Raw genomic sequence first — 13774 nt, 5'->3', positions numbered from 1 at the left:
TGCCTGTGTTTCTCCTTAATGAGGATCTGGCTTCTAGAAGGCACTCAGTAAATGAGTTAATATGGAGTAGAAGCAACTTCTCATGAAGCTGCATGTGCTCTGCTGGTTGAAAGAAAAATAATCCAATGATTACTTTAAAAATCTAAGTTTGGCCCTGGCTGGGTGGTTCAGTTGGTTGGAGCGTCATCCATACACCAAAGGTTGCGGGTTCAGTTCCTGGTCACGGCACATACCTAGGTCCGGGCGTATATGGGAGACAACTGATCGATGTTTCTCTCACATTGATGTTTCTCTCTCTCTCTCGCTCTCTTTCTCTCTCTCTCTCTAAAATATCAGTAAAAACACATCCTTGGGTCAGGATTGCAAAAATAATAATAAAGTCTAAGTTTGTGTTACTTTTAGCATACAAAGTGGTTTCATATATAGTATCTTATTAAATCATCATCATAATCCTGTAAGGTCAGTATGACATCCCCACATAAAGGATAAAGAAGCTGAGGTTTGGCGAGTTCACTTAGTTATTGTTCTCACTACCTACCTAGTAAGAAGTAGCAGAGCAAGCCTCCTTTCTATTATACTACACCCATAATATTCTTTTCCCACAGAGGAGGAAGGCACATGAAATGGGAAAGCTATGGAGGAAAAGTTACATGCTGGGACATGCGGACTCCCCTTGTGAGGGATATGGTAATGTCTGAGAATTGACACAATCAATGCATGCAAGAAGGGGTGTTATTTTCATGGAGTATGAATCTAGCCTATGGCAGAGACTTCTGTGGAAGGTCAAAGCTATCAACTGCCAAGTTACAGGGAAGTGAAAACTGATCAAAATAGAAAACAGAGTATGGAAGTATCTTGAGATACTGTGAAATCTGGGGTATAAAAGACTTAGAAAACTAAAGAAATAAAGGACTTACTTATTTAAAACGCACAAATGTTGAGAATAAAATATGAACTATTAGATACACATTGGTGTAATTTTTTATTTCAGGGCCATAGCTTCAAATGTAGGAATGACAGGTATTTGACTAAGAATGGAGAGCATTTTTCAAAGACTGAAAAGAATGTTTAGTCAGAGACCAACTCCTCTGGCCAAAAGGGCTGTAAATGGAAAACAGATGGGAAGGAGAAAAAAAACACCTAGACAAAACTGAAATGGGTTTCCATGGATGACATTCAAGAAGGCTGGGAAGAATTTCAACAGGAGGGAGATGCTGGGTAATTTAATGAGAAAACTATTGGAAAGGACATCAGGAAATAAACATACACAGCAGATATCCAGATATCATGCTCAGAACATGAACAACAGAGTAACCTTGAGATTACAGCACAGGGTGACAAACAAGACCTCAGAGATACCACTGCGGGTTGGCGTGATGGAATAGATCCATGGGAACATACTGATAGAAGGGTGTGCTGTGCGCAAAAGACCTGTTGGGAGGAGATGGAGCAGCACTGTAGGCTGTGATGACAACAGAGTCAGAGGAATTCCTGAACACTTGGATGAAGATGAAAGGAGAGAGGAGCAGAAGTAATGTTGTTAGGGAAGCAGAGCTGAGCCACTTGGAGGAAAGCCACACAATTGGCAGAACACACACAATGGAGATACCATTCTGGGTACTTCATTCAGATAAAAGCAGATTCTTTTACTTACCTTACTAACAATTTCATGTCCTATAAGGTAGAGGAAGGTATAAAAATAACTGTACTCTGATTCCAACCAATGGGAAAAAGTAATTTGTTGGAGTGAAAGGGAAGAGCACCTTTCAAGGGAGGGCAAGGTTGAGATGGATAAAATGTATACAGAGGACTTTAGGAAGCTAGATTTCAAAATATTTTAAGAAAATATAGGCATGAGGAATCGAAGATGGCGGCATAGGTAAACACCGGAGACTGCCGCCGTGGACAACCACTTCAAAAATACAACTAAAAGTCGGAGCGAACATCAACCAGAACCACGGGAAGGCTGGCTGAGGAGAGTCTCTTCAACTAGAAGCAAAAACAACAGCATTCCGACGCTCAGCGGAGGCGCAGTGTGGAAAATTTAAAGGTACGGCGGTGCGGTGGTGAGGGTGCGCGCGCAAAGCGGGCTGGCGGCTGAGGGTGCGGTTGTCGTTTTCAATCAGGAGTGAGTCTCAGACTCTGGGCTACAGATCCGGGCGAGTCTCTAGGGACCCAGACTCAAACGGGAGAAGCGGGACTGTCTGGCTACGGCCCCTCCGAGGTTTGCAGCGATTGCTGGGACAGAGAGGCAGAGCCCCTGGGGACGGACTGAGAGCGGCCATAGCTGCTCCCTCCCCCCCCCCCCGCCCCCCGCCCTGTTGAGCCCGCCCCGCCCAAACCCTGCGCACAGCCATTTGCCGATCGCCTCAGGCAAGGGCTGGACTAGCGCCTCCCCTGAGGACTGAAGTTTTCCCACAGCTGATTTCCACCGCCAGTCGGCCTGGTGATCAAATCCCTCTAGTGTTAACTACAACAATTAAGGCTTGGCTAGAACAAGACTGCGCACAGAGACCACAAGGGGGTGCACCAAGAAAGCATAAAAGATGCGGAGACAAAAAAACATGACAGAAATGGAGGATATGGAGCTAAGAATCGCAATTTTGAGGGCTTGCCATAAATTTGTGCAGAGCCTCACGAAAACTAATGAGACCCTCGATGCTACGATAAAGAAATTAGAAAGTAAGCATACACGGACTGAAATAAAGAATATTATACCCAATAGCAGACCAGAGGAGCACAAGAATCAAACCAAAGATTCGACAAACACCCAATTGGAAAAGCAAAATGAAAAAAGAATCCGAAAGTGTGAAGATAGTGTAAGGAGCCTCTGGGACAGCTTTAAGCGGTCTAATATCAGAGTCATTGGAGTGCCAGAAGATGAGAGACAGCAAGATATTGAAAACCTATTTCAAGAAATAATGGCAGAAAACTTCCCCCACCTGGAGAAAGAAATGGACTTACAGGTCCAAGAAGCGCAGAGAACCCCAAACAAAAGGAATCCAAAGAGGACCACACCAAGACACATCATCATTAAAATGCCAAGAGCAAAAGACAAAGAGAAAATCTTAAAAGCAGCAAGAGAAAGAGGCTCAATTACCTACAAGGGAATACCCATACGACTGTCAGCTGATTTCTCAACAGAAACTTTGCAGGCCAGAAGGGAATGGCAAGAAATATTCAAAGTGCTGAATACCAAGAACCTACAACCAAGATTACTTTATCCAGCAAAGCTATCATTCAGAATTGAAGGTCAGATAAAGAGCTTCACAGATAAGGAAAAACTAAAGGAGTTCATCACCGCCAAACCAGTATTATATGAAATGCTGAAAGGTATCCTTTAAGAAGAGGAAGAAGAAGAAAAAGGTAAAGATACAAATTATGAACAACAAATATGCATCTATCAACAAATGAATCTAAGAATCAAGTGAATAAATAACCTGATGTACAGAATGAACTGGTGACTATAATGAATCAGGGACATAGAAAGGGAATGGACTGACTATTCTTGGGGGAAAAGGGGTGTGGGAGATGCGGGAAGTGACTGGACAAAAATCATGCACCTATGGATGAACTCAGTAGGTGGGGAGTGAGGGTGGAGGGTGGGGTGGGAGCTGGAAGGAGGGGAGTTATGGGGGGAAAAAGAGGAACAAATGTAATAATCTGAACAATAAAGATTTAAAAAATATATATATATAGGCATAATTCCAGAAGTTTCCAAAAGGAGACAGTACCAGAAAGTGCTCAGAAACATGACTACAGGCAATTCCAATGAAAAGAAAAGAGGTGAGGAGATTCTTAAAGAAGTTAGCATGATGGCGCACAGCACTTTAAGCGAGGGTATAGGATGAACATTCAAAAAGATGGAGGTAAATGACAACTCTATGGTAGTGACATAGAACCATAAATAGTAGCAGTAATGTTAAAATCCTGGAAGAATCAAAGCATGAAAAAATGTAAGACCAGAAAAAGTGTTATGGGACCAAGGGAATTACAATAAATGGTAAGAAGGATGTACTATTTCTCAAATGATATCACATTCCTTTAGGCTCTGACAAGGACTGCGATTGTGGGGCTGAAACGCAAAAGTAGGTAAGAATATGTTGAAATCTACAATTTGAAAAGATGTTACCGATTCCTTTTGAAGTCTAAACTGGGATCCAAACTTTGTGAATCCAGTCTGTGAATCAACTAGCATACATTTGGCTATCTTCAAACTTTCTTATTTTAAACACTTTGGGTCCTGGGGCTCTTCTTAGTTAATATATAAAAGCTCTGCAAAACAGAGGCAAGCATGTATTGCAAAACCACAAATAATAAGCATGGGTCCATGAAAAAGGAGCTCTCACTTTCCATTCAATAGATATTTGGGTTGTTTCCACCTTTTGACTAAGGTGAGTTATGCTAATGTGAACATGGGTGTGCAAATATTTGTTTGAATCTGCTTTGAATCCTTTTGAATATATAACCATAGTGGAATTCCTGGATCAAGTGGTATTTTCATGCTTAATTAATATTTTTTGAAGAACAGTCATGATGGCTGCACCGTTTACATTCCTACCAGCACTGCACAAAGGTTGCAATTTCTCTGCATCCTAGTAACCTCTTGAGGGCAAAGATTCAGAGATTCATCGACATAGGTAGGGCCTGGAATATAATCGCTTCCCAATAAATATGGAGAATAAATTATAATACACCAATTAACAAATAAACATGCTATCAACAAAAAGTCAGCTATGATTTTTAGTTCAAAAGGCAAGCCTGGCATGCTTGAAATAAATGCATTAAAATCAGCTTTAGCTAGAAATGAAAAACCTGTTGAATGAGAAAAAGAATGAATTGGGGAAAAACAGAACAAGAAAAATAATCACAAAACTATTTGAACACATTGAACTTTAGCAAAAGATATACTTCACAATTTATATTGCTAACAATTTTTCTACTCTTGCAAAACTAATGAGAAAATCAGGTCAAATGAGAAAAAGGAATGTTGGGTTGTGTAAAGGATACTGTTTAAACATAGAACATGTGAATGTCAGGCCTTTGCCCCACTGGCTGGTTGACTGCACCATAAAACCAACTTTTCAAATCATAATAGCTAAGTAGAGAAAAATACTTTTAGGGATATCTATGTGGTATGTATGACAGTTTACATTCTAGATATTAAGAACCATCTGTGTGGCTAAATGACTTTTCAAAAGGTTGTAAAAAACTGTAAACTCACCAGCAAACTATGAGAACATCATTCCCATACATTCCATGGGGACAGAAGTTCCTGCACTCAGGACACTTCCAAACCTTGCCCTATGTATTTCATCTGGCTGTTCAGCTGTATCTTGTATCATATCCTTTATTATATTATAGAAACCTGGTGCAAGAATTCATGCACAGGTGGGGGGGTCCAGCTGGCCCACTCCCTATGGGGGTGGAGGGGCCAATTGGGGGTGGGGCCAACTGGGGTGAGGGGCTGAGAGCGGCTGGCTGGCCAGGCCACCTGCTCGGCCTCCCAGTCGAATTCCTGGCAAAGGGGACAATTTGCATATTAGCCTTTTATTATATGGGAGGATAAACTGGTGACTGTGTTTCCCCAAGTTCTAGCAAATGATCAAACTCAAGGAAGTTGTAGGAACTCTAGTTTATAGCCAGTCAGCTCAAGTACCGGTAACAAGCTGGCATTTGCAACTGGCATCTGAAGTTCGGGCAGTCTTGTGGGACTGAGCCCTTAGCTTGTGGGATCGGATGCTATCTCAAAGGTAGATAGTGTCAGAATTTAGTTGAACTGTAGGGCATCTAGTTGATGTCTGTAGATAATGGAAGAATGCTCAGTGTAGGGGGGGAAATCCCACACATTTGGTGACTGGAAGTATTCAGAGTAATAACTGAGTAGTGAGTATAATAGGAGGTACAATAGAGGTTCTCCTATCCCACTGATGAGGAACCGGAAGCCCATTCACCCATTCCACCAACATTTGTGTGTCTATGTGCCAGGCGTGTTTCTATATCGGTTAACAAAACAAGATCCCTGCCTTCCTGCGGTTTCAGTCTGGGGTTTAGAAAAGGGAGGTGAGGGGGGGCAATGGGGGGATATGGACACATATGTAATTCCTTAATAAAAAAGAAAAAGAAAAGGGAGGTTAAAAACATACGATGATAAATGCTACAGGGGAAAAAAAAAACTGAGCAGGTTCATGGAGCTAGGCAAGTTGCAGCTTTAGGTCGGGTAGCTAAGGTAGATCTCACCGAGAAGGTGACACGTGAGCAGAGATTCAAAGGAGGCGAGAGAGCGAGCCACCCAGGTGCCTGGGGAGAGAGGACTCGGGGCGGGAACAGCCGGTGCAAAGGCAGCCGCAAGCAGGTGCCTAACATCCACCATCACCACCATCCAGAGCTAGCGGGAGAGAGACGTGGTGAGAGGCAGGTGCTCAGGGCCGAGTTTTAACAACTTTTTTACTCTGGGTGAGATGAGGAACCACTGGGCAGTTCTGCCCAAAGGACTGAAAGAGCTTGACCTCCTGTTACCGGCCCTTTTCTTTAGGCTCCGGGTCCACACAGGCTGTCTGGCGCTGGTCTGTGCTCTCAAGATTAAAGCACCAGTCACCCCCACAAGGGCTCAGCCACACAGCAAGCGTCCGGTAAGCGCCGGGCTCATTCCGTGGTAACCACGATCCTTTCACTTAAGCCCGGCCCCGACCTACCGCCCTCTAGTTCCCCAGCTGCAGAGCTTGGAATCCACCGATTCGGGTCTCCACGTTGCACTCCCGGTAACGCCAACGGGTTGCGCAATTCGAGCCGCCGGGCGGAGCCTGGTCGTAGGCGGAGCGGCGGCGAGCGGGAGAACGCCCAGGTTGCGGACGCTACGAGGCAGCCCTGAAGCCCACGACACACAAGCACTGCGCCTGCGTACGCCGCGGGCTTCCCGCAGCCGCATTCGCCCCGCCCCAATTCCGGGGCGGAGTTCTTAGCTGCGCCTGCGCACAGCCTCGCCGCAACCTACGCCTGCGCGCTGCGCCAGCCCGGCCCCATCCCCCAGGTTTTTCGGGTGGGGGAGGGGGCACCTCTCGGCGAGTCACGATGATGGCGGCCACCAGCCTGTGGTGAGCTAGCGGATTCTCTGCTTGTCTCGAAGCGCTTCTCGAGCTTCCTGCACACTCAGGGGCTGGTGCTGAGGAAGCCAGGCGGCCCGATCTCGCGGGAAAGGCCGCAGTCGCGGAGGCAGCCGCGCGGCCCGAGGCCACGGCGGGGGGAGAGGCCGCCCCGCTGGGCGAATGTGACAAATCCCCACCCCCACCGTCTTCCTTCCGAGCGCACGAGGAGCGCGGGCGACCCCAGGGCCACGCCAGGCCACAGACCCCGCCCAGCGGCCAGCACCTGGAGCAGGCCCGGCAGCGGAGCTGCGCGGCGGCACCATGCAGGTCACCCTGAAGACTCTCCAGCAGCAGACCTTTAAGATCGACATCGACCCCGAGGAGACGGTGCGAGCGGAGGGGAGCGCGGGGGCGGGCGCGCTGGGGCCGCGGGGAGCACGAGGGGTCCGCCGGGCCTGGACGGGGGGCGGCGCGGCAGGGCGCGGGGTCCCCGCCTCAGCTCCGAGCGGGGACAACCCGGGTGCACCGGGAAAGCTCGGTGTGCGTGGGCCCCGGGCCCCGGGCCCCAGGCGCTGCATGAGGCCTGAGGGCTCCGGGCGCTGGCTGGGCCCGGGGTCCCAGTGTCCCGGCCTTGGTGGCGTGCGGCCGCCCCGACCCCTCGGAGTTGGCCTCGGGCTTTGTGGCAGGAGTAAGAGGAAGCAGTGGCCGGGCGCCGAGGGCCTGGTGGCCAATGGCGTGGAGCACGCGCGCGCGGGGCGCTGAAGGCCTTGGCCTAGGAGTCCTTAGTGGAGATTGGGTGGGTGGGTGGGGCCACGGCTTCCTTGGCGGTGTCGCCGGCCCCCCCCCCCCCGGTGTGGGTGCTTAGGTCGGGGAGGGAGACGTAGGCGTCGCCACTGCCACTGCGTGGACCTGGTTAGGCGCTAAGCTCTTGGGAGATGGTCACCGGAGATAATGAGCTTTTTAAAAAGGGGGTGTCAGGTTCCGTCTGCCTCAGGGTGAGGGTGAGGGGTGGAGAAAGTGAATTCTGTGCCCTCGTTCCCCCCCCCACCCCCCCAGAATTGGTAACTTTTTTATGTGCCTATATATCTTGAACCCTTTGGCTGCGGTTCTTCCGCCACCGAATCCGCACCCATAGGTGCCCTTTGAGGCCTCTGGTGGTGAAGATTTTTGCTTTAGAGCCCTTCAAACCCAGGCTCAAACTCACGTCCAGGTTAACGGGTCCTCGGAATTGCAGAACCCTGCATCCCCCTCACCCCCAATAACAGCACTTTGTGGGAGAGAAAAAAATAAAAACTTGGAATCTCTTCTGCAGTTAATTAAACCTTTGACCACTTCAGAAGTCCACATGGTAAATTACCGTGCGAGCTTGTATCTGTGACTGCAAAAGCAGAAAGCAGAGCAACTTTACACCAAGAATCTAATAATGCCATAATATTACATTTACTGCTTATGTTTTGGAATTGCCATTCACTACACCCGTTGAGGTTGTCATAATGCTAAATTTAAACCAGCAACTTTCTGTCCATCTATATTTTAAAGAACAGTTAATTCTGTTCTTGGAGTCCAGGGGCCATGGTGTTCATTTAAATAGACATGGGTTTCATTGTGACTTTGTACTTGTTATGTACCTGCTTTGCAGAGATGTGAAGATTAAATAGTATTTAAGTTGTGGTCACCAAATGGAATTGATTTTTAATCGGTGGCTACCTTTGAGTGAGGTTTGAGTAGTGTATGTTTATCTGTCTCATGTAATCTAAAGTTTTCTACATCTTTAGTCATTTAAGAAACATTATTTAAAAGGCATAGTTCCCAACCTTTTTGGAATTGTTTTACAAAATGATTTTTTTTCAAGGTATGTGTAGAAGTATGCTGTGATTAAACTTTTAAAGGTGTAGAAGATATCAGTTACAGATGAGAAACTTCAGTGTCCTCAGAAGTAATTGACAATACCCTGTGGATTGATATTACTAATAGAAACCAGATTCTTGAATATTTCTTTACTGCTTAGTGTATAGTAGTAAGTTAGAGGATGCAAGTTAAAGTGCATCTGTCTTTTTAATGTTTTCAGGTAAAACTTTTCATTAAATGTCTTTGATTTTGGTTCTTTGTAGTACTAAATGTTGGTGCTGCAGGAATTTGACCAGCTTATAATATTCAAAATTAATTCCAGAATTATTGAAACAAAAGAGTTTTTTAATACTGTGAGTTCATTTTAAGTTATTCAATGACTCTCTACAGCTCTACTGAAATATTTATATTTATAAGATTTGTATAGCTCTTTGGGCACTTTGTACATAATCTTTGAGCCAATATTGTATTTGTATAGATTTTTAACTATTTGCTATTTTCCAGTTTATTTCCAAGGCAATGCATTAGTTATATGAATTATAAAACTTCTAGAAGTTTATATTTTCAGAAAGCTCATTGTTACAAAGAGGTTTCTCTACCTTTTTTTTTTTCTACTTGTAGAAATGTAAAAACTAACACTTAGTCTGGGGCAAGAAATGAAAACATTTAACCTGCTATATGGGACATTTTAATGAAAGTGAATCGTAGATTTTCATTTAATGACTTTAAATTTCTTAAATGTTTTAAAAATAGAACATTTTATCTTTAGAGTGGTTTTTTAGTTAATATTTTCAAAACAGTTTGAATGTAGAATTACAGTAAGAAAAGAAAAATAGTGAAGACCATATGAGTATAGATCAGGGATGGGGACTTTTTTTCTGCCAAGGGCCATTTAGATATTTATAACAACATTCAGAGGCAATACAAACTTATCATCTTAAAAATGAGCCTGTTATATTTGGTCAAACATTTAATTAACTCACCCCTAATGCCTTGGCAGGGCCAGACCAAATTATTTCTCTAGCCTTATACGGCCCCCACCCCTGGAATAGAGAGACTAAGTATCCTGTTCCTAATCTGTTGAGAAAACTAGGTAACCAAGGATATTAGAGATAGTATTCTATATATATATGAAAAGCCAGCAGCTAGAACGCTGTAACGACTGGAACAACCGGTCACCCACTGCTGCCAGTGAACCACCCGATCCGGGGGTGGAGCCCGCGGCCAACCTCCCGCAGCCCCTCCTCTTGGCCACCCCGCCCCTGATCAGCCTTTCCCACCCTGATCGAGGGTTGCCCACCAACCAACCAACCCCCCCCCTCCTGCCCCTAGGGCTCTTCTCCCTCCCCAGGCTGACACCACCCCTGATCGCCCCCCACCCCAATAGGGGCACGGGGCCGCAGGCCAACCTCCTGGCCAACCTCCTGGCCAACCTCCTCCGGCCCCTCTCCCCAGCCAGCTCCACTCCCAACTGGCCCCCCCACTCCAATCAGGGGCAGGGCCGGTCGCCCAACCCCTCATGGCTCCTCCCCCAGGCCACTGGCCCCCAGTCTGCCCCCACACACACACACACACTGCATTTGGGGCGGGGCCAGCTGGCCTACCGCCTGCGGCCCCTCTCCACAGCCAACCCGACTCCCATCTGTCTATTGGGGCTGGGCCGGCCAGACCCACTTGTGCACTGGGACTCTAGGATAAACTAATGATGAAAATGGATTATAGTGAGACTTGCAGGGAGACCCACGTAAAATGAGCAGATTTTGGTCTCTGAGACCTATTTTGGCTGCTCAAAGGTTTGTCCTTGTTTAATTTTTTATTAGAATGAATTGAGGAAATTAAGTAACTTGAAGTTGCCAGTAGATAAACTTGTGGGGGATGAGCAGGAACAAAAATGAATGAAAGAAAGAATTGAGAGATAAAAATAATTTGGGGAGTGATTCATTTGTAGAACAAATAATTGTTGAGTGAGCTTTGACTGGAGGGACTGGACGAGTACAGGGACCTGGTTTGGGTCTTCTGGAAACCTAATTGACCTAGTCTTGGCTTAGGACTGTAAAAGAAAAGGCAAGAGGATTTGGTTCTGCCCCCTGTATGCGCCCCACTGGGGATTGAGCCCACAACCCAGGTATATGCCCTGACCAGGAATCGAAACCATGACTTCCTGGTTCACAGGTCGATGCTCAACCACTGAGCCATGCTGGTCGTGCTGACAAAACACTAGCCATTTTGAACCATTGCAGAAGTCTTTTTATTACAAAAGTTATGCATCTCCTCTTATAAAATATTCAAACAATATAGAAACAAAATGAAGAGGTGGGATGGGGAACCCATTGCTGAAAGAGCAGTCTTCATTGTGTGGAGTTCTATTTTAAATACATGATTTTCTGTAAAAAAAGAAAAGGATAAACTTAAGCTATATAATAAAGCATTTTAATAGAGCATATAATAGACTGATACTTATACAAAATTCTTAAAAATTCTGAAGGTTGGTGGTGTGATGGATATTTAGAGGGAAATGGAGTGCACAAAGATTTTTTAAGCTCAGATCCATAGTCACTTAATTTTTTTGGTTTGCCATTACTTAAACCCATTAGGGGGGAACAGGTAGATTAAAGAAAAGTTGATATTCTTCTAATGCAGTGCAGATCTTACTGTATCAATGAAAATGACAAGAAAGAATATGTGGTATACAGATTTAATCCTTCGGTCTGCTAACCCCTGCCACTGTGTGTTTTCAATAACTAGACAAAAAATAACCCAGCTAAGACTTTAAATGCACAAGCTGAAATAATTATATTACTGTATAAGTGCCTTAAAGCTGGGTATATACATTGAAAGTTTTTTGTTATTAATCCTCACCCGAGGATATTTTTTCCATTGATTTTTAGAGAGAGTGGAAGGGAGGGGGAGAGACAGAGAAACATTGATGTGAGAGAGACACATTGATTGGTTCCCTCCAACACACCCCCTGGAGGGGGGCGGATCGAGCCTGCAACCGAGGTACCTGCCCTTTGACCGGAATCGAACTGGGACCCTTCAGTCGTTGGGCCAGTGCTCAATGCCAAACCAGCTAGGGCTACATTGAAAGTTTTTGATAAGAGAATTGTAAAGATATGGTAGTTTTAATTATTATAAACAGCGTAATGTGCTATACAGTAATCTGCAAATAATTACCTTACTGTTATTTATCTGTATAATTTTTTTAAAGATTTCTCTATAAGCTGACCCATTCTTTTATTTTTTAAATATATTTTATTGATTTTTTACAGAGAGGAAGGGAGAGGGATAGAGAGTTAGAAACATCGATCAGCTGCCTCCTGCACACCTCCTACTGGGGATGTGCCCACAACCAAGGTACATGCCCTTGACTGGAACCGAACCTGGGACCTTTCGGTCCACAGTCCGACGCTCTATTCACTGAGCCAAGCCAGTTAGGGCTATTTTATTTTTTAAAGTTTATTTTTATTGATTTGAGAGAGGAGGGAAGAGAGGGAGAGAGATAGAAACATCAATGATGAGAATCATTGATCAGCTGCCTCCTGTACACCCCCTACTGGGGATCAAGCCCACAACCTGGGATGTGCCCTTGACTGGAATCGAACTCAGGACCCTTCAGACTACAGGCGGACACTCTATCCACTGAGCCAAACCAGTTAGGGCTAATGTGTGTGTGGTTTTTTTTTAATGTTATTGTTGAAAGTATTATATATGTTTTCCTTTTCTTCCATTGATCCCTTCTCTAGGGATCACCCCAGGACTTCACCACCCTATTATCTGTGTTCATGCGTTAGGCATATATGCATACAAGTTCTTAGGTTGATCTCATCCCACCCACCCCCGCCTTGCCTCTGAGATTGGACAGTCTATTCCATGCTTCTATATAATCCTATATAATAAAAGGCTAATATGCAAATCAACCGAACTGCAGAACGACCAGTCACTATGATGCACACTGACCACCAGGGGGCAGACGCTCAACGCAGGAGCTGCCCCCTGGTGGTCAGTGTGCTCCCACAGGGGGAGCCCTGCTCAGCCAGAAGCTGGGCTCACGGCTGGCGAGCGCAGCAGTAGTGGCGGGAGCCTCTCCCGCTTCCCCAGCAGTCGGATGTCTCCCGAGGGCTCCCAGACTGTGAGAGGGCACAGGCTGGGCTGAGGGACCCTTTGCCCCCATCCCCACCCCCCGAGTGCACAAATTTCATGCACCAGGCCTCTAGTCCTATATAATAAAAGTGTAGTATGCAAATTGTCCCCTTGACCAGGAGTTGTCTGGGAGTTCAATCAGGGGTGGGGCTGGCTGGGGTCGGCAGCAGCAGGCAGCCAGGGGAAGGGAGGGAGTACCCGACTAGCAGTCGTTAGGGACCCTACCAGTGTACAAATTTTGTGCACTGGGCCTCTAGTTGTTAACAAAACATTCAAACCTGTAAAGAATTTTTGTGAGTTTATTTGAGCCAAACTCAACAATTGCCAGAAAGCAGAATCTCAGCGGATTGGTATAATGCTCTAGAGCAGTGGTTCTCAACCTTCCTAATGCCGCAACCCTTTAATACAGTTCCTCATGTTGTGGTGACCCCCAACCATAAAATTATTTTCGTTGCTACTTCATAACTGTAATTTTGCTACTGTTATGAATCGTAATGTAAATATCTGATATTCAGGATGTATTTTCATTGTTACAAATGGAACATAATTAAAGCATAGTGATTAATCACAGAAACAATATGTAATTATATATGTGTTTTCCAATGGTCTTAGGCGACCCCTGTGAAAGGGTCGTTCGACCCCCAAAGGGGTCGCGACCCACAGGTTGAGAACCGCTGCTCTAGAGAATGGCGGTTTTTCAT

General features: G+C 45.6%; 2 protein-coding genes across 2 annotated transcripts in view; one reads left to right on the top strand and one right to left on the bottom strand.

Annotated features, from left to right (window-relative positions):
• The window catches only part of UTP14A (UTP14A small subunit processome component), a 71130-nt gene extending 64339 nt beyond the window's left edge, over positions 1 to 6791 (bottom strand). The window contains exon 1 of the mRNA XM_070430968.1: positions 6696 to 6791. The gene's annotated coding sequence lies outside the window, so the exon portion shown is untranslated. The remainder of the gene's footprint in view (positions 1 to 6695) is intronic.
• A 245-nt stretch (positions 6792 to 7036) lies between these two features.
• RAD23B (RAD23 homolog B, nucleotide excision repair protein) overlaps positions 7037 to 13774 on the top strand; it is a 50918-nt gene continuing 44180 nt past the window's right edge. The window contains exon 1 of the mRNA XM_070430962.1: positions 7037 to 7472. Within this exon, the coding sequence (XP_070287063.1) occupies positions 7407 to 7472 (66 nt within the window). The 5' untranslated portion in view covers positions 7037 to 7406. The remainder of the gene's footprint in view (positions 7473 to 13774) is intronic.

Source organism: Myotis yumanensis, unplaced genomic scaffold, assembly GCF_028538775.1.
Source record: "Myotis yumanensis isolate MYYU_CA2020_CCGP unplaced genomic scaffold, mMyoYum1.0.hap1 SCAF_12, whole genome shotgun sequence".
Classification (NCBI taxonomy): domain Eukaryota; kingdom Metazoa; phylum Chordata; class Mammalia; order Chiroptera; family Vespertilionidae; genus Myotis; species Myotis yumanensis.
Note: the sequence above shows the minus strand (reverse complement) of the source record. Positions and strands in the feature narration are given on the sequence as shown.